The sequence below is a fragment of the Conger conger genome, chromosome 8 (assembly GCF_963514075.1).
Source record: "Conger conger chromosome 8, fConCon1.1, whole genome shotgun sequence".
Lineage (NCBI taxonomy): Eukaryota > Metazoa > Chordata > Actinopteri > Anguilliformes > Congridae > Conger > Conger conger.
Window position 1 is genome coordinate 7605726 of NC_083767.1, and position 11541 is coordinate 7617266.

The window sequence follows — 11541 nt, forward strand, 5'->3', positions numbered from 1 at the left end:
CCCCAGTAGCTGCCCTTCCCGTCCTCGCAGCGGCCCAGCTTGACGAAGCAGTCGTTGAGCGACAGGTTGTGGCGGACGCTGTTCTTCCAGCCCTGCCCGCGGCCCCTGTAGTAGGGGAACCGCGTCTGGATGTTGGCGTAGATGGCGGCCAGGTTGAGCTTCCGCACCGGCGAGGCCAGGATCACCTGGGCGATCATGGCGATGTAGGACAGAGAGGGCTTCCCCGAAACGCCTCCCGGCTCCCCTCTTACCTGTGAGGCGTCCCCTGGAAGGAGCCCCGGTAGCCCCCTTTCCCCGTTCCTTCCTCGGGTAGTCCTGGCCTCAGCCTCTGTTATCTCCGTGTCCATGGTGGTGTCGGTCCGTTGCTCTGCCGTTCGGCTGTGAAACAGAGCGCTCTGACGCTGCGTGTCTCTGGAGAGTTTTATCCCCTTTATTTTATCATCACGCCGTGTTCGTTTTCACCACTCGCTGAGATTTGCGCTAAACTTTTATACCTCCGTCCGCAAACACTACATACAGGACTGCCCATATTGACAATTGTGTAAGTGTAAAATAAAGTGGGAATATCAGGGCAGATATCCTGACAAAGTCTCTTGAAATGTCCCGGTGAAAACCCTGTGGTGCAAGAGTTACTGGCACAAACCTTTGAATTAGTCACGATTAATGAATGCATGGCGATAAGGTGAAGATAAATTTTTATATGAGATAAGCTCTTAAGACTAACACGAAGAACAAACTGACAATAACAAGGGCTGTTCTTTGCTGGGTTCAGTGTGTGTGTGTGTGTGTGTGTGATAGAAATATATATATACACTCACTGAACATTTTTACTTTATTACACCTACTGATTCATGCGAGTATCTAATCAGCCAATTGTGTGGCTGCAGTGCAATGCATACAACCATGTAGATACGGGTCAGGAGCTTCAGTTAATGTTCACATCAGCCATCAGAATGGGGAAACACATCATAACTCTAAGTGGATAGGCTACAGCAGTATAAGTGTAATAAATAAGTCTAACAAATACCTAATAAAGTGCTCGGTGAGTGTATACAATATACATAGAGAGTGAGAGAGAGGGAGAGTGTGTGTGTGTGTGAACGTGTGTATTATCCCTTGATGCCTTCAGTGTGGTTGTACTTGTATAACCATTTCTGCTTATACAAGTCATGTTTACACTGTATGCCACACTATCTCTATGAAGCTAACATGCTATTAGAGAAACTGTTTAACCAAAAAATATGTCGTATGCTATCAGCGCTGGTCACTGGAATGTGATTTTACTACACATTATGAAATATGTATTTGCTGCATTTTAATGAAATTAATTAATTAAATGTGATTTTTCAAGAAGAAGATGTATTCTCCATAAGAGTGAATAGTGTTGAATCAGTTTTTACAGTTTAATGAAAAACGAAAGTAAAATGTGCATGTGGCATCAGAGGTAATCATATTAACTGTGTGCTACTACTATTACTACTACTGTTCTACAACTTCAACTCATTTTTATGAATTTGATGTTTTGAGTTAAGTCTGGGCTGGTGGGCTGTTGAAGCTTCACTGGCATATGAAGGTTGGGCGGCTATTTATAGGACTAACCCAGTCCCCAATGTCAACTGTAACTGGACTCCATCTGTCAGGCAGCAGAGTTTTGGAGTCTCGGATATCAGCGGCCAGTGGCAAACCGGCTCTTTCTCTCGAGGCGTCCGCGCACACAGCCCCGATGGAGTCCGCCGGAAAACCCGGGAATTTGGGGCCCTCGGGCTTCCTGGTGATCCCGAACGGCAGTTCCTTCGAGGCGTACGAGTACGAGGTGGAGGGCCGGATCAAGCCCAAGTCGTCGCCCCTCCCGCGGCGCCGCGGCTCGGAGTCTCCCGACTCGGACGACTCGGCGGGCGAGCCCACGCCGTCCCGCTCGCGGAAGGTGTCCTTCGCCGACGCGTTCGGCCTCAGCCTGGTGTCGGTGAAGGAGTTCGACCACCGCGACGTCCCGCCGCCCGCGCCGGAGGCCCCGGAGGGGGCGGGCGCGCGCGACGCCGCCGAGGAGCACTTCCTGTCCTCGCTCTTCACCGTGCCGGCCTCGGCCGAGGAGCTCCTGGGGAAGCTGCGGGGGCAGATGTGCGAGCTGGAGTGCGTGGAGCTGCTCCCCGGCACCACCTCGCTGCGCGGCACCGTGCGCGTCCTCAACCTCAGCTTCGACAAGGCGGTGTACGTGCGCACCACGCTGGACGGCTGGGCCACGCACTTCGACCTGCTCGCCGAGTTCGTGCCGGGCTCCAGCGACGGGGAGACCGACCGCTTCATGTTCAAAATCACCCTGGTGCCGCCCTTCAAACGGGAAGGAGCCAGGGTGGAGTTCTGCCTCCGCTACGAGATTCCCGGCCGGACTTTCTGGGCCAACAACAACGGCATGAATTACGTGTTGTTCTGTCACAAAAGGGCATCCAGAGACGCGAAAGACAGCCAGCAGGACGATATCAAATATAAGAACAAGAAGAGCTGCCTGAAGAGGTGAGGAATAACAAAGCCTATCACTTAGTATAAATACTGTTCATAGTATTTTATCTCTCTGATGTGCAGTATTCACATGCGTATTAATTAATACACCGATGCAGTCAGTGCAATTAAATCTTATTTACAGCTTACACATACAGCAGCACTGTTACAAAGACTGTACTGGAAAGTCTATGCCTGATTGTAACTATCCAACTATGATATATATCGTGTAATACAGACATAGTGATATAGTGTAGGGTAATATAGTGCCAATCAATTTATTTATAGATAAATCATTTTTTGCAATGAAGGCAATGAAGATAAAATCTTACATAAACTGACAGTTATACAGTATGCACACTTGTTTACTACTTTCACGCATGACTATTCTCAAGAAAGCATGCATTATAATGTATAATGTATTTGGGAAAACAGTGTAAAACATGTTTTTTCCTGGCCTGGTTCTGAATGCCCCATGAAATGAAAACCGGTAACTAATTACAGGATCATAAGCTCCAGCTGAAAGTGGAGCCTTTCTCATGGGGACAGAACACCGCTTGTCCTCACGCGGAGTGCAGTATGTGTGTGTGTGTGTGTGTGCGTGTGTGCAGTATGTGTGTGTGTGCTTATGCGTATGTATGTGTGTGTGTTGGTTTTGGGATTAATGGGGATCATAAAATGTGATCAAAAACAAACAGCATTTTGCCTGGCATTGAAAACGAGACACAGGGATTTCAACCAGTTACGTTTTTTTCATTTAAACAGCGATTTCATACATGTTGTATTATGATTGGTTGATTGACTGACTGAGTCATTGATTGGTTGGTTTATTGTTTAATTGGTTGATATGTAGGGCAGCCTGTAGCATAGTGGTTAAGGTACAAGACTGGGATGCGCAAGGTCGGCAGTTTGATCCCAGTGTAGCCACGATAATATCCGCACAGCCGCTGGGCTCTTGAGCAAGGCCCTTAACCCTGCATTGCTCCAGAGGAGGATTGTCTCCTGCTTAGACTAATCAACTGTACGCTGCTCTGGGTAAGGGCATCTGCTAAAAATGCCAATAATGTAATGTAAGGTAATGATTGGTTGATTCTAAATCCATGGCTTTCAGAAACCTGTGGAGAGGTGATTGTGTTTGCCGGCTTCCATCGTAGTATCAGAACATCACTGAGGAAATACTTATCCGCCTAAATATTTGTTTCTGTAATGATTGTGCAGTAACGAAGCAAATAGCACTATCACCACTTTAAGTTAGGAGATCATATAAAATGTTCTACTCATAATAACTCAGAAATAATACCACGGACACTGGCTCGGCGATGCAATTATATGCAGTGGGAATTAATGAAATGTTGTTCAGGAATACATTGTTTTAACAATTATACTACACTGCTGCCCATATGTATCGGAACTGTATACAACTCTTTCCATAGTATTTACTCAAAGTATCCTACATTATGAAGGAACTATGGTGTTACTTTCCCCCTAAGACGCTTAATATTGTTACTTGCAGCAAGGACAATTCCAGTGAGAGGACTTCGCTCCTCTTTCCTGGAGAGACAGCAGGTATGCTTATCCCTCAAATCGTCCATTAGATCTGAAATATTTCCATTCTGCAATCTCAGCATGTGAGAATTCTCATATCTTCCAGATGCACCCATACAAAAACAGGAAGTGGTCGTATCCATGGTAACCCCCGTACCACACTCAGAAGGACTCCATGAAGATGGCGCTCAGACAGCACTGGTGGGTCACTGGGACACGGGGATGAAAAAAACACACACGTTTCATGTACATGTTAAAATAGTGCGATAAACTGCAATCTTACCCCACACATCCTGCCTTTCACAATTATAGATATGAAGGCATTTGTGTGCCGACTCCCCGTGTTTCAAAATCAAAGGCATCAAAATGACTTTTGGACATTTTTCCAGTTTTTTATCATCAGTGTCACTATTAGTCTTAACACTATCTGTGTTTTAGCATTTTAAGATATCTAATATTTGCAGAAATCTTAGAGACATCAGAACAGTACAGTAGTTTCAAACACAGTCCGTAGGTCTCTGTATGGGGTAAAGGATCAGACAGGGCATTGAAGGTTACCGCTGCAGTTTTTTACCGAGCCGGCATTTTTTCAATGGGCCGTCCTATAGCATAGTATGGAGTCTGGAGAGCATAATGGCATCAGGTTGCAGCACAGTCGATGGGGGACATGGGATTAGATTCGGTCTTCAAATGTCAGAAGTAGATTTAGACAGAGGGGCCTCTTGTCTGTTTACCCAAATGCAGCGCGAGGAGCCATGAACCCTTCTGCTCTTTCTGAAAGAATGTCATGTGACTTGGCGGGGCTTGTGTCAGTTGAGGGAGCGCCCTGTTCCATGAAGGGGAAGAGGCTGTCCCTCGGGACATGCCGTGTTCTCTCTTTCACACCGCCGTCTCTAAACTATTTATAAAAACGGTGTGTCGCCAGAAGATAATGCCCAAGATGGAAGGTTATTATCCCTTTCCTGGTAAAAAAAAAAAAAAAGGGGGGGACATTATAACTGCCTGCAACTGCACCTGTGCAAAGTTACCTCTTTCAGGCAAAAACTGAGACAAAACAAAATGGAAACAGAAAACTCTGGGACAGCCTTATCTTCCACTAGACTTGTTTCTGATTCACCCACTGAATTGATCGATTTAATAAGCAATCAGGTTATCATATAGTGCTTTACAGCAGACTTTTTACAAATGGAATTCAAAAAAATAAAAGCTAATGTGGGAAAAATGGGACATTTATTCCCTAAACCACTAAAAGGCCATTAAGGAGAACCACTGGAATGTTGGGATGTATTGCAGAAGAGATTATCTCCATGAACATAAATATATTTGGGGGAAAAATAGGCTGAAAGGGCAGCTCAGGTCCTGTACTGGCGAGCACGATGTGTCATATGCAGGAATAATGCTCACGGGGGCTATGAATAAACCATCTATTTAGGGATATGATGGGTTTTCAGAATACAGCACGAAGCCCACGGGACCCCTGAGGTTTGAGAAGTCACAGGAAGGACATTTCCCAGCAGGATCAGGGAATGTCCACCAAAAATGTCACATTTCATCCGTTCAGAGGACAGGCACATTTCCATCCGAATGGAATTGTTAATTTACCAATTTATTGTCAAATTAATTAGCATTGTTAATTTACCAATTTAGCAATGATACTATGCTACACTTCTTCTGATTATCATACACATAGCAATGAGATGGGCAATAGTCTCTTCAATAGATGATTACCACCAAGCACCTTTATATATAGCATACTAACTCATACTCTTATGTAGATTGTTATGATTCGTCCATAGTGTAGCTGTAAAAACCAATGACAAAATTAAAACCCCCTTCTCTCCCCTCCCCCCACCCATTTGTTGATTGACAGGTGGATAGTTACCGTGACTACTCTTGGAGGAGCAGGCGGAGAGCGGCACGTTTAGCGAGGATGAGAAATCCATTCTACCAGAACGAGGGAGAGGGAGAGGATGGAGTTGGATCTGGGCAGGAAGAAGAGGAGGGCAGTTATGTGGAGGAGCCGTTGGATGCCAGCACACCTCCTCACTGGGAAACCGCCTCCGACCTGCCGGGCCTGCCCAACACAACTCAGACGAACGGCACAGAGGAAGCACAGAAACAGGACCTGATCCCACCAGCATCGCTAAAGTCTGAGAGAAACGACATCCGAAATCCATTCAAAGACTGGAGTAGAGAAAATTCAGACACTGCGTCTGCAAACCTCCAAGAGGTGGATACAGGTTCGTATCACCCCAAGGTGAGGACCTCTGCTCTGGGCAGCTGGGAATCCTGGAATACGTTTGTCGATTTCGGGGATGCCTGGGCGCCCAGTCGCAGCTCAACGACGGCACCAGATGAAGGGGCGTCTCAGAACGCTGCCTTTGACCCTGCGGCTTATCTGGAAGAAGACACTAGCGAGTGGTCGCAATCAAGCAACGGTCCTCCCGCGGAATGCTCCAATACCGAAAGCCCAGCGGCGAGCGGCGATAGCGGGGAAAACGCATCGGAATGCCCACAGACGGACATCGCTGACCTGCACACATCGGAATGCCCACAGACGGACATCGCTGACCTGCGCGGCCGTGAAATGGAGCCCGGAAATTGGCCCATCATTAAAGACGGCCGGGGAAGCGACCGGACACCCGCCGAGAGGGACGCCGAGCGTGACAAGCGTGGCGTAGGGCACGACGGACTTTGGACGGAGGCCGCTGAGGTTTGGCAGAGGTTTCCCTTCGACTCGTACTTAACCCCCGTGGCCCGGCTCGAGAGTTCGGACATCGGTCTAGAAGCTGCATCTGGTGACCTGCTGAAAACAGACACTGGCGCGCCGAGACGCAAAGAGCTTGTCAAAAGCCAAGGTGCTGATTCTAGACCAACGGTCGGGCTCGAGAGTTCGGACGCCGGTTTTGAATCAGTGTCTGGCCACCCGCCAAACACAGACATAAATACACCAAGACACAAAGAGCCTATCAATAGCCAAGACGAGGGCCCAGTAAACCACTCCAAACCCCCACAGGAAACCGGGAATACTGACTCAGAGGTGATTGTGGATGAGGGCATTGGCCACGCGGCTGAATGTGTCAAACACTATCACCGCCAGCGGGTTAGTGGAGGGGACGCTTTTGGCGGAGCTGCTGATTTGGCACTAAACTCAGAGGAGACAGGCACGCAGACAGAGGTGACAGACATAGCAGTCGCCCAACAATCTCGGAGGCCCGAGCCAATCTCACTCAATGAATTTGACAACAGCTCTCCCTCTTCAGCGATGAACTCTGGGATTGATGGTAGCATGCAGGAACCATTCAGGAGCTGTCTGACCTTCACGCTCTCAGTCAGGGGAAAGGGGGACAATGTGAAAGACAGCGATGAAGACGTGTGCAGAGCTAGGGGTGACAGAGAGCAAGACGATTCAAAGGAAAATGTAGAAGGTACATATAAAGTTGAGAAGGAAGCATCAATGGAAAATGACAACAGTTTCCATGAGGATGAAGAAGATGTGACAGCGGAGGAGACCACAGACCTTAGTGGAAAAAGCAAAGAAGACGCATTGGTGGAAAGGGGAGATCTCCGTGGAGATGATACATCAGCAGAAGACAGAGAAGATCCTTCAGAGGAACAGATGTTAATCGACTACGAAGAAGATCTTTACGATGAAGAGGACATATCAATGGAAAATGAAGATGACTTTTACGATGAAGAAAATGAAGATTTCTATGGCCAAGAAGAGTTGCCAATAAGCACAGAAGAGGAACTTGAGGAATCAAGAGAAGAGGTGTCAATTCTAGCAAAAGACTTTGGTCTAGAGCAGGAAGACACGTCAGCGGAAACAGAAGAGGATCTGGAAGTTGCCCAGATTTTAGGAGGAATGAACAAAGCCCTGAGCAAAGAAGCTTTGTCAATGAAAATGGAGGAATCGGACAAAGTAAAGAAAATTGAGACTTATCAGCATAAAAAAGGAAATGAAGAACATACACACAGCAATAAAGAGGTGAATATCACTGATGGAGGCAAAGTATTTCATGAAGAGTTTAAGAAATGTTGGGAAGTAGGTGAGGGTTCATGCTGGAGAAAGGAAGGATTAGTCCAAGATGGAGGGACAGAGGGAACTCTCTCCACACAGCCTCAGCCAGACAAGGTGACCACAGGCCCATCGGTTAGCTCAGTAAGGATACGGCCTGCATTTCTACCATCAACAAACAAGCCAAAACACCCATGGGAGCCTGGTGAGGCCAGAGATGTTCCTGGCTCCCCTCCGGCAGACTTGGACCCTGTGGAAGAACCAGGATATCGCACCACAGTCCACCTACCACCAGTCGAAAAGGTGGAAAACGTCGCCAGAAATTACCTTTTGTGTTGGTGGGACGTGTCATCGCATAATCTCTCGAGGGTCTTCCTGTACGCCCTCCTGTTTTTGGTCTTCTTAGTCACAGCATTTCACTATGATTTCCTGGCCTGCTTTGCCGTTTACCTGATAACCGTGTACTGGTTTTGCTTTCACAGGGAGAACGGAATAGAGCAGGCCAGAGGGCCATAAAAAGTTTTTTTTGCTCTTTCATATTTATGAAGTGTTTGAGGGGCCCACCACCAATGAAAAGTGACAACCAAGCTTATTCAAGAGACTGAAATCACAGCATGGCAGGGAGGTGTGAAACTTTGTTTCTGAAATTTTCTGAACTTTAATTTCTTAAAACTTTTGATTAACTATGTAATAAGGCTTGTGTGAACTGAAAAAAATAAGAAAACAAGTAGTCACAGGAATCAACATAAATCATAAGGAGTACTGGAAGGAAGTACATAACTACAATTTTTACCAGTCGTGCTGCGTGGATTTCATTTCATGAGTTCTTTTGTGGATCTTTTTTTTCCAGGTGAAACCATAAATATACTAAATATATTAAACTTTTTAGGTACGTTTTCTAACTCTATAGACTGATGAATTTCTATTCAAATCATTTAATGTGTCTCCAAAACGTGATATTAACACAGGTTTACAACAAATTCAGGTAATTACATAACATGGAGGTAAGAAAAAGCAATGTTTTGGTAAAATAATGGGGAATTAAAAAGTGAACAGTTTGTATAGATATGATGTTCTCTGTAAAAAATGTTTAGGGGCCCACAAAGAGAATGCATCATCACCTTTTGCTTCTTAAAGGTTCATGGATACAAAAATAAGAATGAAGCCCTGAAATCCGGATTTGATACATATGGAGTCCACAATATATATAGAGGTATACTCAGGCTTGACCTCCCAAATTTATTTTAAGTTATTCATTTTCTTTTACATCTGTACAGATCAGTTGACAGCTAGTGTAATGAGGCCAAGGTCAATGTCCCATTCTTCTTGTCAATTTCTATAGCCATGCCATTTTGTGCCTACAGGCAAGATAATGCATGCCTATTTAGATATGATTAGAGATATTTACCAAATACAGGGATGAGTTTCTCTGTATCTGTAAATGGCAACAACGCTCTTACAAATAAAATTGTGCACCATCTACACAAAGGGACATAATGTACACTGAGAAAAAGGATTGGTCCTAGTATAGATCCCTGCAGGACCCCACAAGTAGTGAGAGAAAACTGGAGACATATTCTCTGTATTTGCCACAGAAAACTGAAGTTTAACCCAGGTTCCATGAATTAGTCCATTAAGAATACTTGATCAATAGCATCAAAGGCCATGTTCATGTCTAAGAGAACTAATTTAGAGGATGTATAGGAATTTGCATTACATATTTTACTATGCTTTTACTCACACTGGCATAGTTTCAGTGCTGTCGTTTGAGTGGAAATGTTTTGTTCAGAACTTGCAGCTTGAAAAAAGTTTAAGAAACTGTGTGTGAAAAGGATGTGTCAGTCCACAACAGCTTTTCAATAAGCTTGAACTGCCCCAGTGACGAGAGGTCTATTAGCACTGCGCAACGATTTGGTCTTCACTGTACACACCCCCAAACACTTAAGAAGTCCTGTTGGAATGAGACTCGGAGGACAGATTGAGAGGTTTATCTGTATAACACTTTCAGTGAGCTCGGTGGCTGTAAAACCCAATGGTGCAAATTGAACTATATAACTATATGACCAGAAAGTGAGATGTTGTTAATCTTACCATTAAATGGACATCTTGTCTAATAAAGAACACGGATGTGCGATTCACCGCAAACAATTCTAATAGGCAAGTGAAAGATTGCTTGCATATTTTCCCTCCCAATCTTATTTCTCAGCTCTCATTGCTATAACCTCCACTATGGCTCAGACAAGCTTGACATGAAGCTGAACTCACACAGACGTGAGGCAGAGGAAGACTGTTCATGTGGAGCTTTACAGGAAAACTTGCAGGCAGCCAGCAGGGGGCGCTGGTATAAAATGAGATGCGATCACCCTGGCCAACTGAAACCTTCGTATCCCTGGGATGATGCTAGAACCAATCGCACGTCACCCTGCTCACAGTGTGGACATATGAGCAAGTGTGTTTTTACCCTTCACTTCAGCCAGCTCACCAAGTGCCTTTAATACAGTGAACCAATCTATTCAAAACCCAAGACTGAAATAAGGTCGAAGGAGAATCTCCCTAATATCCAAAGGACCATAGGATGAATGTATCATCAGTATCTATGCAACAAAGTATTGCTTAATGATTATGTTCAAGGAAGTGGTTACCCTAGCCATAGACATTTTGCTTGTATCAATGCCAAAGGTTTTTTCACCACTCTGTATCTCTTGGAACCATAACCACACCTTGGATATTGTATGCCAATCAATAAACAAAATTCATAAGTGCATTAAACTATTTCATTGTTATACATATTTTGTTTTTGTATGGATAGTGCTGTTTATACTGAAAAAATAATTTGTTGTAACAGCGTCTATGTTCATGAGACACTTCAAAATATGAAGGCTGTTTCAGACAATGATTCACAAAACAGAAGTCAAAAGTCAAAATGTCCGTGGATACAGCACCCGGGGAATCCGTCCACTGGAGGCATCGCATGCCCTGCTCTTATGGTGACCTGTCGATCATCCCTCTACTACAGGTCGGGACGCTCCGTAAATCACGAGGAGTGTTGGCAGGGACCGAATGGCAGACGGATCGAATTCTGCTGTCCGTGCGATTATGGTGGCTCACATCCTGGGCATCCTGAGGATTGACGAGGGTTAAACACACGCGTAAACACACTACCGCTAGTCACTACCGCCTTTTCATTTACTGATTAGGGGTACCTTAACACCTCGTGTAGTTGGGGGGATGGAGTATGGGTTGTCCTACCAGGGAGGGAGGGTTTCAGTAGGCTGGGTAATCCCTTGGGTTAAATCACTCAATGGCCATTGGGACATTGGTTACACACAAATGTAAACACACTCATGCCTTTGCATCTACTGATTACAATAGCAAGAGCAGGGCCTTCGCACCTCGTGTAGTTGGTGGATGGTGTATAAGTTGACCTACCAGGGAGGGGGTAGACTGGGTATCCCTTGGTTAATCACTCAATAGATACTGAT

At 45.4% G+C, this 11541-nt stretch overlaps 1 protein-coding gene across 1 annotated transcript; it reads left to right on the forward strand.

Annotated features, from left to right (window-relative positions):
• The first annotated feature begins 1654 nt into the window (after window positions 1-1654).
• Window positions 1655-11132, forward strand: LOC133135646 (uncharacterized). The gene is made up of 4 exons (XM_061252818.1): window positions 1655-2511; window positions 4010-4062; window positions 4148-4242; window positions 5912-11132. Exons 1-4 carry the CDS (start codon window positions 1724-1726, stop codon window positions 8573-8575), a joined length of 3600 nt encoding a protein of 1199 aa, XP_061108802.1. The 5' UTR covers window positions 1655-1723; the 3' UTR covers window positions 8576-11132.
• The last annotated feature ends 409 nt before the right edge of the window (window positions 11133-11541 follow it).

What these genes read in the sequence shown, in the direction of transcription:
- LOC133135646 (XM_061252818.1), top strand. Translation starts at nt 1,724, where the DNA reads ATGGAGTCCGCCGGAAAACCCGGGAATTTGGGGCCCTCGGGCTTCCTG. An exon ending in CTTTCCTGGAGAGACAGCAG is followed by an intron (nt 4,063 to 4,147) that starts GTATGCTTATCC and finishes CATATCTTCCAG; the next exon opens with ATGCACCCATACAAAAACAG. An exon ending in ATGGCGCTCAGACAGCACTG is followed by an intron (nt 4,243 to 5,911) that starts GTGGGTCACTGG and finishes GTTGATTGACAG; the next exon opens with GTGGATAGTTACCGTGACTA.